Consider the following 21,675-nt stretch of genomic DNA (forward strand, 5'->3'; position numbering starts at 1 on the left):
CATTTTAATCTGTTATTTTTGAAAATAATTACAGCTGGCAAGTATAATTTATGGATGCTTTTTCAACAGTCCTCTCAGATATTTTAAAATTTGTCTTCTGAAAAGAAGGAAGAAGCTTGTAGATATACAAATACATGCAAAGATATACAAAGTTGTCCTCCTGGCAACTGAAAATTTTACCCAGGTAAAAGTTTTGAGATCCTTACAGTTTTAAGCAGTTTTTAAAATAAAATATGAAATACTTGATCCAGGCCCAGTACATGTGGACCATGTGCACATAATCTAGGTTGATCAAAGCCAGGAACTCCACAGAAGTGCCACTGAAATGAAGTAAAAGGCAGGCCCCTGGCCATGGGGTGGCTGACAGCACACCCACAACACCACCAAAACCCACCTCACACAGGCTCTGGCAATACATAGTACCCCACTCCCACTGCTATGTATTAATAACCCTGGGGAAGACCATGGTGAGTGTCCCATGCTGGAGAGGGTGGCATCAGTTTGGGTTCCACACGGACAGTAAAAGAGGTCCAGAAGACAAGCCTTAATTATGACTATAAACAGACTAGGACTTGTTAATTTGCCTGTCATAGGGGGCAGCTCTGTTCCACACTGCCTTTGCCCAAAGATCATCAAGCACCACTGGCATGGCATCCTCCATACATAGCAGCCACAAATATGCATCTCAATGACTAGATGAGTGACCCCATTTGGGAATAGGATCTGGCTACAAAGACACAGAGCACCAGTTCTCTTTTCTATAGATCCTCCAAAGGTGTGATTATCTGCTGGGCATGACAGGTTGTTAATCTTCAGTCATGCTGATTTCAGAACCTATCCCACTGATGCCTGTCTGGATGATTGATGACACCTGCAGCAATAGAGGAATGTGTCTAAGCCTGGGGTGCAGTGGAGGGAAGCCCTTCCCAGTGACTCACCAGGTGTGAAGATCACTGAAGTTTATGGTCTACCATCACACCTGTTTTCAGCACTGTCAGCTGCATGGCTAGGGTTATACTTGTACTAGAGGCTACAGCATGCCACACAAGCTGTGGGCCAAGGGAAGCAAAGTCACTCCTGACATAGTAGCCATACCTGTTGCCAGTCCACAGGCCCCACCTCACATGGTACAACCTCCTTGGTGCTAGGAATCCCCAGCAATGTTGATGTCCCCATTACCTAGGCAGTGGAGAAAACCTGAGGTGAACTGTAGACACAGGGTGGCTTCTTTTACAGAAGACAGCCCTTTATTTGAAGGGCTACCAGAGGATCATCCTCTATTTGAAGGTGTCCTCCATTTGAAGGGTTGTCCTGTCCAAGTCCAGTTTAAAGATAAAGAACTATAAGAAGAGAAAGGAGGGGCCCTGAAGTTGCCCATCAACGGTTAGCACCTGAGCAGCAGACTGTACAGGCAGGCATACAGGTCACCTGGTTGAATTCTTGAATTTCTATGTAAATCATAATAATTATTACTAAATTTATATTTATACATGTACAGGAGCATATGCAAATTTTTTGCAACTCTGTGTTCTCTTTTGTCCTTTTGGGGGGTGATGCATTTCCTTCTTTTTGGCAATGTGTAAATGATCACCCTATGCAGATATCCAGTAAGGTGAGGTTGCCTCCACAAAAGTGTAATGGTGCAGAAATCTGTTTCCTCACACAGTCCTATAGACTGAAGCAACTCGGGACCTGCCATTCCCTCCTCGAGTCCAAGCCTGCTATCATCCAGGAACAGTGTTATGCCCTTCCATGTCAGGTTGATGGTGCATACCAATTTTTCAATCCCCACTGCCTTGCCAAATAAGTTTGGCATTTGGCATAAGACTAGGCCACCAGCCATGGATGTTGGAGCCTCTTCTCCAATATCAATGCACAGCTACTGAAGTCATGGAGAAACTCTTCCATGAAATAATTGTGATCCAGGTGCCCCAGTTGATGTGACTGCCCAGAAGTCCAGGGCTCCATGTTAATTATTCTGTAATAAGGTAGGCATAGGCAGTCAAGGAGTTCATCTGGACCCCCACAGCACCTTCTGGCAGAGGGTCCACAGGGCTTGGATCCTGGAATTGGTGATTGTCCCTGTGTTTTGATATATATCCTCATCATTGTTCCATAATGTCAACATGAATACTTGCAACATGGCTTCCAGCAACAGATATTTCTCTTTTATTTTGGTCATGAGTTTGGATGCTGCTGGGCACTTCATACACCTTTTTATCTTCTGGCAGTTTTTTGGGTTTGCAAAAGCCTCTTAGAAGTTGCTGTCCAGCAGATAGCAAGTGGTTGCTCCTTGCAGGAATAGTAGTAGCGGCCATTGGCCTGTATAACTACCCACAAATTCTGAAGCTGTCCTTTGCTAAGGCTGACATCACCTTTGGGGTGGGGGGAAAATGCTGGCTGTAGTTTCACTGCATCAAACTTGCAGCCTCTACTGGTTTATGGAGGTCACTTACAGGATGTGCCCAGGCATGTTATGACTAGGGATGTCAGAGAAATCCACAATGGAACCAAATGGGTTCTGATTTTTATGAATCCAGCGTGCAGGTTCTGCAGCAGACTTGCTTTTCTCTGTGAGGTGGACTCTGTGGGATTTTTTTTTTTTTTTACTTTCTGGAATTTTATGCAGATTTTGTCATAGAAAAATACAGAAAAATTTAAAAACCAGCCAAAAATACGCATTTCCTCCACAGGTTATGAGAAGAGTGAGAATGCACGTTTTAGCAAAATTTGCACATTTGGGGGGGATTTGCGTGTTTTCACGTGCAAATTTGCACAAACTTGGAAACTACCCCCCCAATTCCCTCTGGTGTTTCACGGATTGTCAGGTGGATGATGGAACTAAAGGCGCCTGACAATCCACGAAACACAGACAGAATGGATTTTACACAATCCGTACATCCCTACTTATGACATCCATCCCAGTAAAATTAGGATTGCCCACTGTGGTGGGAGAGTCAAAGGAGTGAGAGTGTGTTTCAGATGGATATTGCTACAATGCATGCTCTTAGGGAATGCTGCTAACTTCTTCTGGACCAGTATACAACTGCCATGGATGCTGTGCTGCCTCTGCCCAGACTTTGCTTGGGCAGATCCTCCATTGATCCCAATGCATTGTGCTATCTGGGCATGTGTACAGGGCTGTGTGTACTCTCTTGATGGTCCTTGTGTGTCGGCTGCTGAATGTTACTGGAACTGTGCACTTGGCTGTACACCCCTTCTTTCTTGTGCACATTCTTCTGCACCTTGGGGTTTGTTCATGTATCAGGGCAACTGGATCAAACCCCAAGTATTTAACTCTTAAAAAAAGTTCTGAAAACGTTTTCCTAAGGAGTTCTTGCAGTATTCAACCATTGCCATGACATGTAATCTTTGGCCTAAGGACCTCCCTGTACAATCACTCCAAGATTACCAGAACTACATTTTAGGCTTTGTGCAACAAATCCTGCTATCACTTTTTCATACCTATAGTACATTTTCTTTCATGTATAATTTGGGGGGGGGGGATGCTCTGGAAGGAGGGATCACTTTTTCTGTGTGATTGTGCAGAGCCTCCAAAAACAGCAAAAATTACAATTCTTAAAAGATTAAACAAATGCTTCATGAAATGGTGTAGGCATAGTGAGGAGGACAGTTGTATTACTTGTCCCTAACACCATCATACACAATATCCACTGGGTGTGTTTGACACTTGCATAACTGCCTTCCACTCCGCAGTCACAACAACAGTGAAAGAGCAAACACATTTTCTACGATGAGAATGCAAGGGAGAAACAATCTGAGAGAGTAGACTGAGCTCAGTGACTCATGAATGACCTAGAGCCAAGACATCTACTGTCTCAGATTGCTCCGAAAGAAGGAGAAATTACATTTCCAAAACATGTTGCGCTTTAGTAAACTCAGACACATTTGAGGACCTGTATTTCCCTTGGCTTCGCATTGCACATAGTGTCTTCCCTCTTTGCTACACATTTTCTAAGGCCCAAATACTGCTCTTATGGGCAGGAAAATGCAATAGCCTTGTAACAGGTGTATAGAACCTGAATGTAAAGTCTGCACAATAAAAAAAGAAACCAATACACGTTTACTATGCTGAAAACAACAACAAGATGACTGTACAAAAAAGCTACAGAGCTTACTTGACTCCTAGTCTATTGTATAGTGTGGTTAATTAGCCTGACATTCAGGTGAGACATCTGGAATTAACAAGGATTTCAACAGCATCATAGTGGGAGAAAGTGGGTAGTTAAATGTTGGAGTTACAGACAGAAATGGCAGGAACCTAGGTTGAAGGAGTCTTTTTTCCTGTTCAAAGGAGGCAGGACTAGAGAGTGCTGCAGCCAGGAGCAGAGATAATTGGTCAGTGGGAGTGTGAGCATATGCATAAGCAAAGCATATCTGAGAAGTATAGATTACTAGATTTTGTCAGTTGGCATATGTGTATGCGTGTGTGTATTATCCTAACCTCATAGCTGTCAGAAACTATCTTATACAGGCACTGAATTTTCATTTTTCTTAGTAGCAATTTCTTCAGCATCATGAAATATTTCACCTGACGTGAAAGTAGAAATGTTTCAACATAATCACCAACCTTTTCTAACACATTAGTGCAATACAGGTAGTGCATGTGGAAAGGATCAAACCCAGACTGTTCTTCTTTGCTTCGTAATGTCATGTTTAAAGGTCTAATGCTTGTCATGTCTTCTTCAGAAGATCCCTCATAAGATAGCTGTTCAGTCAAATATTCCTTTAAAAAAGAAGCCCAGGTGAATACCAACTGCACTGAGCAAGAGCAATGATGTCAATTTCACATAAATACATGTAGAGTTTGCAAGGCAGGCTTCTCATTAGGTATGTTTTACACAGTGTTCAACATATAGTTTTATATAATAATACAGTTCCTTCTACTACATATGTGTTACTTATTTCAGAGATGTCTTTCAAAATTCAAACAAAAAATCTGGTAATTCAACTTACATGCTATTGAGAGACCACTAACTTTTAGATTAATAATCTTTGTGGCATGATATTCCCACCCCCCCAATAATGCTCACTGAACTAACTATCACGCAAGTATATTTTCTGTTGCTTTAGTCTTCACTGAAAACAGTAGCTAGGAAAAAATATACAGTTACATAGTGATTATGAGTAACAAGAATTATGAGCTAGAAATTATGATCCTGAAATTGGTCAAGTTGTCACAGTCAGTTAGGTCTAAGCCTACATGGCCTATACTGTTTCCAGTGAGCCCCCGCCCAGCCAGTGCTTCTCCTACCCCTTTGCAAAAGTAAGTTTGCTTGGAAAGGGGGTGAGGGTTAGCAGAAAGAACTGGTGACAGTAAGCTACATTTAAGCTGGGCCCAGGTTCAGAGGGAGTTGGGTTCTGCTGATACTGAGTGTGGATTTCTAAACTGAGGATTTGGAATGTGGATTCAAATCCCCCATTTCCAAAATTCACCCCATCACTAGTTGTGACATATTTCATTTTTGTCTCCTTCTTTAAGTACCCTAATTTCAGAGCAGAGCAAGGGCTTACTTTTGATTGGTTTACAGTTTCTGCTTTAATGGCAAATCCTATTGGTAGCTATCTCAAAATCTTTCTTAGGAAAGGCTGGTAAAAAAGATTCCTTCCCACCACTGTGGATTTACACATTGCAATGGTTTCAGGAATGTTGCAAATCTGCAAACCTGGGCAACAGGTATCCCAGCTGTCCCACAGGGCCTACCAATCAACCTTACATCAGTTTTTATTTGGATTCATATTTTTAAAGGCCTTAGGGTTTGGACATTAAAAATAAACTAGGTTTGGGAATTTAAAAATAACCCTATCAGTTGGTAAACAACAAATCTGATGTTCTAAAGATCAACAGACCATAGGAACCTGGAATGTAAGATCTATGAGCCAGGACAAATTGGATGTGGTTATTGGGGAGATGTCAAGATTAAATATAGACATTTTGGGTGTCAGCGAACTGAAATGGACTAGAATGGGCCACTTCACATCAGATGACCACCAGATCTACTACTGTGGACAAGAGGACCACAGAAGAAATGGAGTAGCCTTCATAATTAATAATAAAGCTAAAGCAGTGCTTGGATACAATCCAAAAAACGATGGAATGATCTCAATTCAAATTCAGGGTATGCCATTTAACATCACAGTGATCCAAATATACGCCCCAACCACAGATGCTGAAGAAGCAGAAGTAGATCAGTTCTATGAGGATCTGCAGCACCTACTGGATAAAAACGCCAAAAAGAGATGTTATTTTCATTACAGGAGACTGGAATGCTAAGGTGGGTAGTCCAACGACACCTGGAATTACAGGCAAGCATGGTCTGGGAGAAAAAAATGAAGCAGGACATATGCTGATAGAATTTTGTCAAGAAGATAGTCAGGAAGATAAATGCTTTTGAACTGTGATGTTGGAGGAAAATTTTGAGAGTGCCTTGGACTGCAAGAAGATCAAACCAGTCCATACTCCAGGAAATAAAGCCAGACTGCTCACTTGAGGGAATGATATTAAAGGCAAAACTGAAGTACTTTGGCCACATAATGAGAAGACAGGATATCCTGGAGAAGATGCTGATACTAGGGAAAGTGGAAGGCAAAAGGAAGAGGGGCTGACCAAGGGCAAGATGGATGGATGATATTCTGGAGGTGACAGACTCGACTTTGGGGGAGATGGGGGTGCCGACAGCCGACAGGAAGCTCTGGTGTGGGCTGGTCCATGAAGTCACGAAGAGTCGGAAGCAACTGAACAAATAAACAACAACATCAGTTGGCAACCCTAACAGCACACTGTACTGCGGTGGAGAAAGGAGAGATCAATGAACGTTGCCATGTGAGAAATGTTATGAATTTTCAGGGAAACTTCATTAAGTCCCTAGGCTTTAAATAGGTTTGGCATTGCTTTGGAAACTTCATAGCTAACACTGGTACATTGGAATGGGACGATGTATTGCTTCTTCCCAAAATAAGGGTCACAAAACATGGAACGTGGCAGCAAAATTGCCAAAATAAAGTTTTTGGGATTGAGATAACACTTAGTGGATTAGTGAAGTTCCAGATGTTTGTAATAAATAACAATTAAACTGTTTAAATCTAGCATGTATACTGCACTTTTATTTCATCTATATCTTCCAAACCAAAGCTGGTTATGTGACAGCAAAATGTAATTTCTACTCCAATTTCTGAAGTAAACTCAGAACTATTTTTATTAACTCCTGCTCCAAGTTTCATGTTCTAACATTTGCTGGCCATTAGAGTACTAAAGAAGTAAACTGAAGCAAACAGTAAACCTAAAGCTGACAAACATACTTCCACAGGAACTCATATTCATTCGTACTGCTTAACTGTAAAATGATGCTATGAATCTGTTGCATCAGACAGTGTCAGTCCATAACTACAAATATTGATAGTGTTTGTTGTATGTATGGTTTTCTCAGGAAACAAAGAAAACTGAATCAAAAGGCAATTCAGAAAGAAAAGTTGCTTTATTTCAGAAAGAGAAGTTGCAGATGCAATTTCCACATCACTAACGTAGGTGATATTACATTGGTAAAATAATCTTCACTGATTAGTAGTTAGTACTTTAGGTTAGTAGTTTAGAATAAGTAATTAGTAGTTCAAAATAAGGCTTTAAAATAATGCTAGTATTCTACATGTACACGTTCATATTTATCTTCTCTTTTTATAGATTAAAGAAATTTAGTTATTACTTTTAATTCTGTTTCCCTTAAAATAAAAATAAAATATAAGATTTTTAACACTATTAATTTCTTACTGTTTTAACTGTGAACATATTCCTGTAGTCTATGAAATATAACTCAGAAACAAGTCAATGAAGTGTGCCACAGTTTAAGTACACAAATAAAAGGCATATAATTTCCTCTAAAGTAAACCTTTTCTAAATAAATGCAGAAAAGCTTAAACCGAACAGTCTAACAGAGTGCGATATTGAGTTACGTATTGACTTTACGAAGCATTATCACCTCCTTGACTAACCCTTAGCTGCCAGCAGACGCTGCCTCAGGCCACTACACACCTAATTGCTCGGTAAAAAAGGCCGTTTCCCTACCTCATTGAGCTGGATGATGTGATAAATTTGCCTCAGGTATTCACTGCCACCTGGTTTGTGGCAGATATCCAGGACCATCATGTTTATTTTCTGCTCAGTCAATTCAGGCTCAATAGCTTCCTCTTCTAAGCTTCTACCATCTTCTGCAGCAGTAACAGTACTGTGGGAAAAAGGAAGCATAGTATCACAAATAGGAAGTGAAGAATACTACTATACAAAATATTAATCCATAAGAGTAATGAAGTCATATTCACAGACCTGAGTTGCAATAGATAAAACTATTAAAACATGTTTCTGCAATATAATTGCAGAATGTAGCTCAAGAAGAAAACATTAAGCCTGCAGACATCTTTCAACTGTTCATAATCATTTTGTCCTCTTGTATTTTTATATGTATTTCCCCAGTGATGCCATTATGAGACATAAAACATAAAGGAAATATGTTTAAGGAAATTATTATGTAATTTGTATTATGTTATAATAATATAAAATATTAACTGTTTTTATTTTCTTAACAAAAAATATATATTTCTGGTTTTTAAAAACGCATTCTTTCTTTGGCAACATTTCATTGCCTGTCATAAAATATTTTAAATCCTGATTAAAATGCTAGAAAAGTAATCATTATACTAAGTGCAGGTTAGAAAGGCTTTATCTTAAAAGGTTTCCAGTGGGTCACTTATGGGTAACTTTATATCACTAGTGCTTTGGGAGGGGAATCTGAATCCAGCACTCTCTTTTCCTTTTTAGCTTGCAAGTTTACTTAAATATGTCCTATTCTAATATTAATAACTTAATAAATTATGATCTGATTGATTACTATATGATTCAACTCTTGTGACAGGATTGCAGACCACCTTGATTGGCATGTTAGAAACTCCAAAACCATCAGACTGTTACAATCTTTATGTTAATTATATAAGAGTCTAGAGTGTAACATTCTGAATGAAAACCAAGTTTATTGTTTATTGTTAGGGGGAAAAAAGTGCAGTGTAATCCTATACATGTGTACTCAGAAGTAAGTCCCATTGAACTCTTTAATTTAAACTCAGTTAAATGTGTATAGGATAAAATCTAATGATGTAAATTTTAGCAGTAAACTGCAATTAATTATTTTAAATGTGCCAATACTACAAAATTTGTGGTGGTAGAGTTATTAGCCTGCTCACTAAAATGCTGCACAGATCCTGCTATAGTTTCAAACTGCAACATCAGAACATCCTAGACAGTAAATAATGTAAAAATACTGCAATTTCTTTCCGTGCTAAATAATAGCAAATGCTGTTATATATTTATCTTAAAGATTCCAGAGAGGCATATATTTACAAAGGTAGCATATTTTAAAGCTTGCTTTTTGAAGCTGTATAGTGGTACAACTGAATCTTATGTCAAACTGCTTAGAGGATGACATTGAAAAAGTTGAGGCCCTCTGACAAAGGAGTGTATCAGTGTCAGCACCCAAACTGTATCCTTTCCTGTCCATCACTGTGCAGGTGAAGCAGATGATTGGATTCAGTCAGTGCAGTGATTAATGAGTTCCTCTCTGGATTTGGGACTGCCTATCAATCATGTCATTAGGGAGAATGTGCCCTGAAAGAGGCAGACCTCAGCCAAGGAATAACTGCATTCATCTTAATCTTTATATGCACCCAGTCAGGCAACTCAGGGTCACCATGATGAAAAATAATAATCTTCAACTCAACAAATTACTTTGCAAAGATAGACATTTCTTTACTTTTAGGGCTGTGTGTTCTCCAGAATCTTACTTGACTGTTTATAGCTTGGGTGTTAACAACAAAGTGACAGTTATTTTAATGAATAACAATGGTTTTAAGCCATATACAAGACAGGAAATGAATACTGCTGCCATTTATCTCATTGCCTTTTCTTTTTACTGTTTCCATAAAGATAAAATTAGATCGTGTTTATCAACTGTAATATTTAATTCAGCTAAGATAATTACTTAATATGAAACGTCCAACAGAAATACTACTTCCTTATTCTGTTAAATTACTCAATCTTCATTAACAAAAGTACATATTATCCAGTGTAATAAATGCCTCAGGAAAATAATTATTTCACACACATGATTATGATTGCTAATTCATTTTAATCAGGGGATAGTTCTACAGCTAGTAAATTACCACTTTCAAATCTGTGCAGGTAGCTTAGGAAAATCAGGTTTGCCACCTACCTTTAGAAATATGATTGTCATAGGTTTAGCAATAAAAACATCATTTATGGATACTTTTCTTAGACAATGCCCTGAATATAGAAGTTTCAGTCTCCAACCTATGTTTGCCTCATTTAGATGACTCGTGTTTTATTAATGATTCAATTTACATTAGAGGCCAGCATCCATATTTTGGCTAGTAAATACCTATGCACTCTCCCCCTCCCCCAATCAATGGACTATGGGAGAACCTTCTCTCCCCCCCCCCCACCCCGGCACTGTCTCTCTCTCTTGATTTCTTTCTCCCCTCCCCACCAACTTCCTCTCTGAGCCTTGGTTAAGGATTTGATAGCAACTCTTGCATAACGGAGTGAGTGTTTGACCCTCTTCTCCATCACAATCCTCAACCCTCCATCTCACATAATATCTGATTATGCAGACATCTTGCTCACATAATTTACTACCACCAAAGAATGAGTTTGGTTTCTGTACAAAAGGGCATATTTGTGAAAGGGATACCAGTCCATACTTTTTTGTGGAGGTGGGGAGACAGCCATCTCTGTAGTTAGAGAGATCATAATTTCCACTGCCAATGTATGAAAGAGCTTATACTCTCCTGTCCAACACTATACTTTCACCAGTATTCATCTCTATCTCTCTAAGTTATTCATAAATCTTATTGAAATCACTTGGCCTTAAATTAGTTGCAACTAACATTTTGCACTGATTTCCACGAGACCAGCATAGGTAACTTTAGCTGGATTTAGGCCTATATATTTAATCACAATGATATAGGTCACATTCTTGCAATGAATGTAATTGCAGCAGACTCCTTCCTAGGTAATGAAGTCTATATATGAGGATGTTAATGAAGACATTTAAGCATAGGTCCTCTAAAAAATGGAGGCTTACAAAAATATAAGTGACATTTGTAATTGCTTCAATTATTCAAAATAATTTTTCAGACTCAGTACTAAAGAATCTACCAAAAGTTATAAACACTGATAACATAAAAACCTTTAACTGAAACATCAGATGTTATGCTATAGAAATATATGAAATCCAATGGTGTCCACCCACTAAAAGTTTAATATATACCATCTGCGTAATATCATTGTGTTCCTGTGATAAAATAAGTAGGATGAAAAAGTATTATCTGAGTTTTTATGGTCTTCCAATTTCACGTATTACTGATAAGATCTTTGTTGCTTCAAAAGGCCTTCCAATTTCAGGAATGTTACAAACTGAATTATGCTACTGTCCTAATGAATAACATTTTTTTCTCTATGACTACCATCATATGTGGCCTTGGATTAGAGCCTGTAAATTAGTATTAAATGCAAACACAAAGATTATGAAGTTCAATGTCAATAAGCATTTGTGTGATATTGTTACTGCTTAATGCAATTCCTGCCAATCAACTATCCCACCAATAAAATAGCACACGTCAATGTACTGAATTAACACATTTTCATTTACATGGATGACTCAATCTTGTAGTACTATTTTTCCTGTGTAGATTATAAGTAGTAAGAAATTAAGGAGGTTACCCTTATAAAGCATAAATAAAACAGGCAGACAATTCTACTGTTACCAGTGAAATATATTGGACAAGCAACATAAACTATTATAACTAGCAATAATCAAATAGTAAATTATATTACATGCTACCTACTAAATAACCAACACAGTTCAGAGAGCTATAAAACATTTAACTGCATTGAACTTTTTGCAAAACTGTCTAAATGCTGGGAAATTGATGTAAAATCTGGAAAGGCTGATATTTTTCTCACAAAGAAAGCAGCTGGATGCTTTTCTTGTGCTATTCTGAAATGCCCCAATTTCCCTCTGGATATATTGTTACATTACAAAATTAAATGCACTTATTTGTTTCTAATTACAGGCAAACATAGAAAGTTCTTTGTATGTACGATATCCTCTTTCATTTAATCTCCATAGCAAAATTCACTGTCAGAATATATGTAATGACAGTTCAAACTTACAAAGTGAAAAACAAAGTTTATCTTGTTTCCTATGTATCCTAATAATCAGAGCCCTATGGAAACTTAGTACTTACCACAGTAAACAACTTTACTATAAAATGTTTTATTATGAAACATGTAGTATATACAAGTAACAGCAAAAAATGCACACACACGTGTGGGGGGAATATCAGGTCTTCTTACCAGTCTATGCTCAGTTTTCTTGCCTTTAGTAACTGGTTTTCAATCCAGTTTGGCCTTTGTTGTTCAATGCTCTGTATAATCTTGTGTGTCACTTGTTTAGGGCTACTTTTCTTTTTTCCTATAATACTTTCCAAACATACACGAACTAAACTCAGCTTCTCTTTGCTCCATCTGTCAAGAGTTGTGCCCGTTAAAAGTTCTGTAGTGTTTCCATCCTCAAATATCCGACATATAATTACAATCAAGATCCAGACAAGAAGACCAGCTTTTTTCGATTCACTAAAGTTTGGGGGCATTTTTCTCTCAGACAGAAAAAAGAAATACTTAATTGAGGGAGGCAAACATGCAATCACTGTAGGTAACTTGCTGATTACAATAGATACTGCATGGGCAGCAAGCCTTGTGAAGCCTAGAAAAGAGAGAGAGAGAAGTAGAATGAAACAGCAACATTAAGAATTCTTGCTTTGCAATACAGGTAGGAACACTGAAAGTTGATGGTTAATTTTAGATTAAGCTGAGATGCATAGCCCCAGTTCACAGGGCTGTTGTGGCTGGCACCAACCTTGTGTGGTGGAGGAGTGAACCTGACCCCATTACCTCAACTGTGCAGATAACATCTAGTGTGAACTGGGCACTACACATGAACATTTCATCATACAGAGGTCCAGTTAGCATGTCTTCCCACCCCTTCTTGACAGGGAAGAATCCCACGTGTCAGTGCCAGCCTCAGCCAATGTATGAATGAGGGCATATTTCTCGTGTTGTAATGGGCAGATTTTCTGCCAACCTAGCAGTTTGAAAGCAAGAAATTGCAAGTAGATAAATAGGTACCGCCTCGGCAGGAAAGGTAACAGCGTTCCATGCACCTCCGTGTTCAGTCATGCCGGCCACATGACTACGGAAGCGTCTTCGGACAGCGCTGGCTCTTCGGCTTAGAAACAGGGATGAGCACCGCACTCTAGAGTCGGACACGACTGGTTGGGGACACCTTTACCTTTAATGGGCAGATTACTGGACTTGGACTGGAAAAATGTAGATTCAAAGCATACTCATCCATGAATCTCATCAGGTAGTGACTTGTAGTCCAACCTAATGTGACTCAGCCTAACCTACCTCATAAAGTTGTTGTGAAGATAAAATGGGATGCCTCTCTGAGATCTTGGAAATAAATATTTTTGATTGTTTTTTCATGCTCAGTCAAAATGAAACAGAATACAAAAACTAGGATTTGGAGCGTTAATCTATGCACACAGAGGAGCTTGATTATATTCAGTGGGTATTCCATGAAGCGTCAATCTTCATGTTGCCAACTGACCATATAACAAAACAATTATCATGTACATTGTCTCTTTATATAACTCTGCCACTTTAATACCTTTTGAAGTAATCTCAAACAGAAATTATTCCCACATTAATACAGTTTCATCAAAAGATAGAAGAGAAATTTAAAGGTGACATTTTGAAATTTAAAATCAGACACATAACTAATAAAAGTAAGCATTTAAAAACTTGCCTTTAGGAACTAATCAGAGAAAAAGGTTCCAAGACTAGAAAATAGCATGACTTATTATAGACAGCAAATTACAAATGCCTATATTACACATTTATTACAAAGCTTATTCTAATGTTACAATCCCTCCATAAACTATAAATTAAACTTATTCATATGATCATAATGTATTTGCTATCAACAAAATCTAAACATAATGTTCTGTTTCATAGGCATAAAGAAAAACAGGTTGCTGGTTGTTGCTTTTTAATACTTTGAGACCTTTAGTTATTACTAGCTTAATGTTTTATCCTTTTAAAAACATACAGTCTATTAAATTAACAAAATAATTAAAATTACTCAGAAATTACTTCTGTGTTTACCACATATATATCAGCAAGTTCCTTGCCTTCCTTGGTCATGCTACATGTCCAGGGAGTGCTCACAGAAGGGCCAGTGAGATTAAACAATAGTGGAGACAATGAAGGCTGAGCACACAGGGATTCTCTGCTTCTGCTACCATTGCAGCTGCAACTTTGAGCCTCACTTGTCCCACAGTGTCAAAAGTAACAGCTTGGGAGGCTATGCAACCTGCTCATATGAGGGTGAGAGCTACCATGACAGGCATGTGAGGGGATATGTTGGTTGCAGCAATGGTAGCATAGGAAAGGGTCCCTACTCTCCCCCCATCTACTATATACACACTTATAGAATCATAGAATAGTAGGGTTGGAAGGGGCCTACAGGGCCATCGAGTCCAACCCCCTGCTCAATGCAGGAATCCAAGTCAGAGCATCAGAGCATCAAAACTTATCATATTGTCAGACACTTAGCTAATGACATCATTCTCAAAGAATTCTAAATAACATCGTATGTTACAGTAAATGTTCAAAATTCAATGAATGGTGGCATTTACCTGTGACCACTTGTTTACCTTCTACCCCAACAGCATTCCTGAGTATCCCCCTCTACTTTCTGTCATTTAAGTGACTGACTTTTATTTAATGGCTGTCATTCTCTCATTTGGAGGAAAAATTAAGTGCTGTACTTAGGGAAACATATCCCAGTGGCAGCAAAACCGGATCTGACTGGATGGCCTGGACTCCACTGAGAGGGACTCCTGGGTGTGGGAACATAACATACCTCAGTTTGTGTTGTGCACTGAGATGCTTTCTGCCTCCCCTCTTACCCTGCCAAGGAGACCTTGCTGAATGTGGGGCCTCCACCTCCCCATTATCATGTCAGGCACTTTGCTAATAATTTACAAAGGCAAAGAACTGCACCGAAATATGTCAACAACTCCTTTAATAATCTTCTAAAAATATCAGAAATTGTATTACTATAACGTTCATTATCAAATCATACCACTTAATTCTAATTCTTCCATTTTGATATATTCTCATTAAATAGGTAACCATTATTTTGACAGGTTTATATAAGCACACCTACATTTCCCAGATACTTTTCTCTTCATTTCTCTAGGTGTGTAATTCCATTCCTTTGGAACAGTCTTCAGCAAACTTTCAGGAACGATTTGCTTGAGTTGATAGGTTCCATAGTTCTCTGTTGCTACCCACGAATGCATCAAAGAAATTATCTGCTTCACAATACCCTTAACTGAATTAATCAAAGTCAGCTTCAAGCACCTGATAACCTCTGGCTCTGATTCACCACAACTAGAATCTTTGGAGACAAAATAATAATTATAATGAAATATTAACTAATTTCAGCCATTTGAGCTAGTTTGAATATTATAATTTTTTTAAGTTTTCTGTACTTTTTCAGTGTTAGATTTCTATCATGAAAAGAAGCCAAAATAAAATAGGTTTTTATATGACAATACTATATAATCAAATACAATACTTTTATAAATTATTATTCTCAGCTGCCATTCATTTTTTAATTAGAAGTTGGTAATATTCCACATGTTTTTCTTACTTAAGCAAGCTCCCAAGACTGGCTTGACTTTTATGATAATGTAGTTAACAATGGATGCCATTTGAAGTTAAGTGGTTTATTTTTGGTGATCAAACTTTTAAAGAAATTATTGTGATCATCATCACAATTGTTCTCTTATTGTACTTGGTAAGAAACTGATGGAAAGAAAAGGGTGAAGGAAAATATATATTTGAAAAACAAAATACTTGGTGCTTCGTCCAGTCCATCACAGGTACAATATTCCTTGACCAAGAGCAGGGGGAAAGCTGAATGGAGATATGGGGGGTACCACAGGTCCCCCACCCAGCTTAATGGACTGGCATGGTGCCTATGTGCATAATGTAGGGAAAAAGAGGGGAAACAGGGTTCTCTGATGCCCTACGGGGAGGTCTCTGCAGGTAGGTACTCTACCGGTGGTGGACTGGATTGTGTCTTTAGAAAGCAGTTAGCTTAAACCTGCAAGACTGAAGCACCGGGCCAAACTACACATGACATTAATCAAGTTGTTTGCCCTTGAGTGCAGGATTTTTCTTTCACAGCCAGAATGGGGGAACAATCCTGATAGGGACCCTGACAGGGTTGGTAGGGTTTTTTTGCTCCCAACTGCAGTCCCAGTCTGGATCAGGGCCTCTGCACCTGTTATTTGCACGGAGGGGGAACTCACATTACCTTCAATGGGAATTAACTGGAAATGCAAACAGCAGGTGCTGGGCCTGATCCAGATTGGGACTGCAGGAGGGGGAAAGGGTTAATGCTCTCCTTCCACCCCATGCTAGGGTCCTTATCTGCCCCACCCAGCTATTTGTGAAAGAAAACTCCTGCACCTAAGGGCAAGCCACAGGATTAACATCACATGTAGTTTAGCCTTGAAATGAAGTTCAGATTCAAAGTGTGACAGGCCATCACATATCAAACTAATGGAAAGTAATATCTGTAGTATTCCAGATTTCTAAGACAGAATCTACAATCTTCCCCAGAGGAGTAATGCTACTGCCCTAATACCACAGAACAACTTAATTCTTGCAGGATGTTTTAACAGAGGTAAAACAAATTACTTTTGAGAACAAGGCTCCCAGCATTGATACTCTATTCTAAAAATTGCCACGATTTCTACAGTATCTTGGTTTGGCATTAGATACCCTAACAAGTTTCCTAAAATAAATTTCTAGAACACTTGCAATATTAAATTATTTAAGGTGAACTTATGTGTTCTAACATATCATATCAATAAATTAAAAATTACATATATCATATACAATGAACATTTCGCAACATTTTTCATACCCGATATATTGTGTAAGCAATCCCACATCTGTTCTTTTTCCATGTAGTACTGAAGAACACCGCCAAGAGATTTGGGAGATAAAGTGCAATAGGACAGCACTGTAAAGATTGCTTCAGTTAAACTAGATTCTTTGCTATTTTTCAGGTCTTGGCGTGTTTGTTTTTCTGCACCTTTGGACAATTCAGATTCAGTCAGAGAGAGAGAGAGAGAGAGAGAGAGAGAGAGATACTAAATTGTCACAGTACGAAGACATAATACAAGTGGTACCTAGAACAAAATGTTGAAGTGTAACCTCCCCTTCTAACAGGAGTGCACCTGTTCAGGATTCCATCCAACCAGCCATGTCCTCTCTAAGGATACCCTTTCTGTTTTTCTTTTCCAAGTAACAGTCAACATTTTGTATCTACTGAGCATACTCAGTTCTTATTGGGCTGGGAGCTTGACAGGTGAGGTTCCCCCTTAGGTTTTTTTCCAAAAGATGTTTGTACTTCTGCAAACTTCAGGGTTCTCCTGAGCATGCTGATACCTTGCTCTTGTCTCTTAATATCACCATTTTGTCTCCATTTCTGTCACCACCCATTTACCTGAGTTCATAATTAATGAGAGTGATATCAAGGCCACCCAACCGAAAACTATGCAAGGTTCATGTACTTAATATTGGACTTATTAAAGAAAAGCGTACTTTTAAATTTGCCACACAACATTTATACAGCTATTTTTTAATTACTATGCAGTCATTTTTAAATAACATTTTAGAAAACAATTGCACAAATAGAATCTACTTTTTCTCACATGTATTCAAAATATAATTAGAGTTGGACTGGTTATCTTATGATAAAATCAGAACATCAACCTCTGCAAAATTGTACCAGAGGACACATTGTTGTGGGTTTTTAAAACAGCAGATAATAAAATGGTTATGTACTTATAGCGCAGTATCCAATGGGGCTGCTCCACCTCCACAGGTTCCGTTGCATTCGCAGGACCCAAATTTTGCACTTCTAAAAATAACCCCCAAAATGAGTGGAAACTGTTGTTTCCAGATTAGGACAGGTCAGTGAAGCTCTTTTCTGTGAGCTCCACTGACTTGCCCCGTACCAGAAATGCACATTTCTGCTCATTTTGGGTTATTTTTAAAATAACAAAAGTCCCATTGCACAAGTGCATGGGTCTTGCAAGTGCATGGGCACAACAGGATACTACCCATATTGTTTTTCCCCCTTTGAATTATAAATATTTAAAATATAAATAAACACGTATTCATAAGTGCCCACACATGCCTTTTTAAGCTATGGTTTTCCCAGTAGTAATGTATGGCTGTGAGAGCTGGCCTATAAGGAAGGCTGAGCACTGAAAAATTGATATTTTCGAACTGTGGTGATGGAGAAGACTCTTACGAGTCCCCTGGACTGCAAGGAAGTCAAATCAGTCAATCCTAAAGGAAATCAACCCTGACTGCTCATTGGAAGGACAGATACTGAAGCTGAAGCTCAAATATTTTGGCCACCAAATGCGAAGAGAAAAGTCATTGGAAAAGACCCTGACACTGGGAAAGATTGAAGGCAAAAGGAGAAGGGGACAGCAAAGGATGAGATGGCTAGATAGCATCACCGATACAATGAATATGAACTTGAGCACACTCCGGGAGAGAGCACAGGACAGGAAGGCCTGGTGTGCTATGGTCCATGGGGTCACGAAGAGTCGGACATGACTTAACGACTGAACAACAACAAGATCAGAATAGTTTGAGATTTGTCCTGATCGATTAGTCAGGTTAATGCTCTCTCTCTCTCTCCTTGCCTTTCATGGCCTATTAAGGTGTTATTCTCCTTCATGGATCACTGCCTTGTTGTGGCAAAGGGGCTTGCGTAACTCAGTGAAGCCATAAGCTATGCCGTGCAGGGCCACCCAAGACAGACAGGTCATGGTGGAGAGTTCTGACAAAATGTGGTCCACTGGAGAAGGAAAAGGTAACCCACTCCAGTATTCCTACCAAGAAAACCCCATGGAACGTATCACAAGGCTAAAAGATATGACGCCGGAAGATGAGCCCCTCAGGTTGGAAGGTGTCCAATATATTACTGGGGAAGAGCAGCGTTTTCACTTGGAATTTCCAAGTAGCGCCAGAAAGAGTGAAGCGGCTGGGCCAAAGCCGAAAGGACACTCAGCTGTGGATGTGTCTGGTAGTGAAAAGGAAGTCCGATACTGTAAAGAACAATATTGTTTAGGAACCTGGAATGTCAGATCAATGAATCAAGGTAAGCTGGAGGTGGTCAAACATGAGATGGCAAGACTGAACATCAACATCTTGGGAATCAGTGAACTAAAATCGACAGGCATGGGCGAATTTAATTCAGGTGACCATCATATCTACTACTGTGGGCAAGAATCCCTTAGAAGAAATGGAGTAGCGCTCATAGTCAACAAAAGGGTGGGAAAAGCAGCACTGGGGTACAATCTCAAAAACGATAGAATGATCTCAGTATGAATCCAAGGCAAACCATTCAACATCACAGTAATTCAAGTCTATGCCCCAACCACTGAGGCCAAAGAAGCTGAGGTTGATCAGTTCTATGAAGACCTACAACACCTTCTAGAACTAACACCAAAAAAAGATGTCCTCTTCATCATAGGGGATTGGAATGCTAAAGTAGGAAGTCAAGAAATCACCAGGATAACAGGCAAGCATGGCCTTGGTGTACAAAATGAAGCAGGACAAGGGCTAATAGAGTTTTGCCAAGAGAACACGCTGATCATAGCAAACACTCTTTTCCAACAGCACAAGAGGCGACTCTACACATGGACATCACCAGATGGTCAATATCGAAATCAGATTGATTATGTCCTTTGCAGCCAAAGATGGAGAAGCTCTATACAGTCAGTCAAAACAAGACCTGGAGCTGACTGTGGCTCAGATCATGAGCTTCTTATTGCAAAATTTTGGCTTAAATTGAAGAACGTAGGGATAACCACTAAACCATTCAGGTATGACCTAAATCATATACCTTATGAATATACGATGGAGGTGAGGAATAGATTTAAGGGATTAGACCTGATAGAGTGCCTGAGGAACTATGGACGGAGGTCCGTAACATTGTTCAGGAGGCAGCAACGAAATCCATCCCAAAGAAAAAGAAATGCAAGAAAGCCAAGTGGCTGTCTGATGAGGCTTTACAAGTAGCTCACGAAAGAAGGGAAGCGAAAAGCAAGGGAGAAAGGGGAAGATATATCCAACTGAATGCAGAGTTCCAGAGAATAGCAAGGAGAGACAAGAAGGCCTTCTTAAATGAACAATGCAAAGAAATTGAGGAAAACAATAGAATGGGAAAGACTAGAGATCTTTTCAAGACAATCGGAGATATCAAGGGAACGTTTTGTGCAAAAACGGGCATGATAAAGGACAAAGAAGGCAGGGACCTAACAGAAGCAGATGTGATTAAGAAGAGGTGGAAAGAATACACAGAAGAACTATACAGGAAAGATCTGAATGTCCCTGATAGCCATGATAGTGTGGTCACTGAACTTGAGCCGGACATCCTCGAGAGTGAAGTCAAGTGGGCCTTAGGAAGCATTACTAACAACAAAGCTAGCGGAGTTGACAGTCTTCCAGCTGAGCTATTTAAAATCCTAAAAGATGATGCTGTTAAAGGGCTGTACTCAATATGCCAACAAATTTGGAACACTCAACAGTGGCCACAAGACTGGAAAAGGTCAGTTTACATTCCAGTTCCAAAGAAGGGCAATGCCAAAGAGTGTTCAAACTACCATACAATTGCGCTCATTTCACATGCCAGCAAGGTGATGCTCAAAATCCTGCAAGCTAGGCTTCAGCAGTATGTGAACCGAGAACTACTGGAAGTACAAGCTGGGTTTCGAAGAGGCAGAAGAACAAGAGATCAAATCGCCAACATTCGCTGGATCATGGAGAAAGCAAGAGAATTCCAGAAAAACGTCTATTTCTTCTTCAATGACTACGCTAAAGCCTTTGATTGTGTGGATCACAACAAACTGTGGCAAATTCTGAAAGAGATGGGAGTACCAGACCACCTTATCTGTCTCCTGAGAAACCTGTACGAGGGTCAAGAAGCAATATTAAGAACCGGACATGGAACAACCGATTGGTTCAAAATTGGGAAAGGAATACGACAAGGCTGTATATTGTCTCCTTGCTTATTTAACTTATATGCAGAGTACATCATGAGAAACGCTGGGTTGGATGAATCACAGGTCGGAATTAAGATTGCCGGGAGAATTGTCAACAACCTCAGATACGCAGACGATACCACCCTAATGGCAGAAAGCAAAGAGGATCTAAAGAGCCTCTTGTTGAGGGTGAAAGCAGAGAATGCAAAAGCTGGTTGGAAACTCAACCTTAAAAAAAACTAAGATCTGGCCCCATCACTTAGAATCATAGAATCATAGAATCATAGAATAGTAGGGTTGGAAGGGGCCTACAAGGCCATCGAGTCCAACCCCCTGCTCAATGCAGGAATCCAAGTCAGAGCATCCCTGACAAATGGCTGT

At 39.3% G+C, this 21,675-nt stretch overlaps 1 protein-coding gene across 13 annotated transcripts in view; it reads right to left on the bottom strand.

Moving 5' to 3' along the window:
- KIAA0825 (KIAA0825 ortholog) overlaps positions 1-21,675 on the bottom strand; it is a 377,294-nt gene that overhangs the window by 198,380 nt on the left and 157,239 nt on the right. For all 13 annotated transcript variants that reach the window (XM_084833758.1, XM_084833751.1, XM_084833749.1 and 10 more), the window contains 5 exons: positions 17,151-17,321; positions 15,378-15,611; positions 12,440-12,848; positions 8,081-8,240; positions 4,592-4,747 (listed from right to left, as the gene is read on the bottom strand). In XM_084833758.1, the coding sequence (XP_084689884.1) occupies positions 4,592-4,747; positions 8,081-8,240; positions 12,440-12,848; positions 15,378-15,611; positions 17,151-17,321 (1,130 nt within the window). The remainder of the gene's footprint in view (positions 1-4,591; positions 4,748-8,080; positions 8,241-12,439; positions 12,849-15,377; positions 15,612-17,150; positions 17,322-21,675) is intronic.

The sequence above is a fragment of the Heloderma suspectum genome, chromosome 2 (assembly GCF_057233095.1).
Source record: "Heloderma suspectum isolate Gila_16-S chromosome 2, 16-S_ref, whole genome shotgun sequence".
NCBI classification, from domain to species: Eukaryota; Metazoa; Chordata; class Lepidosauria; order Squamata; family Helodermatidae; genus Heloderma; species Heloderma suspectum.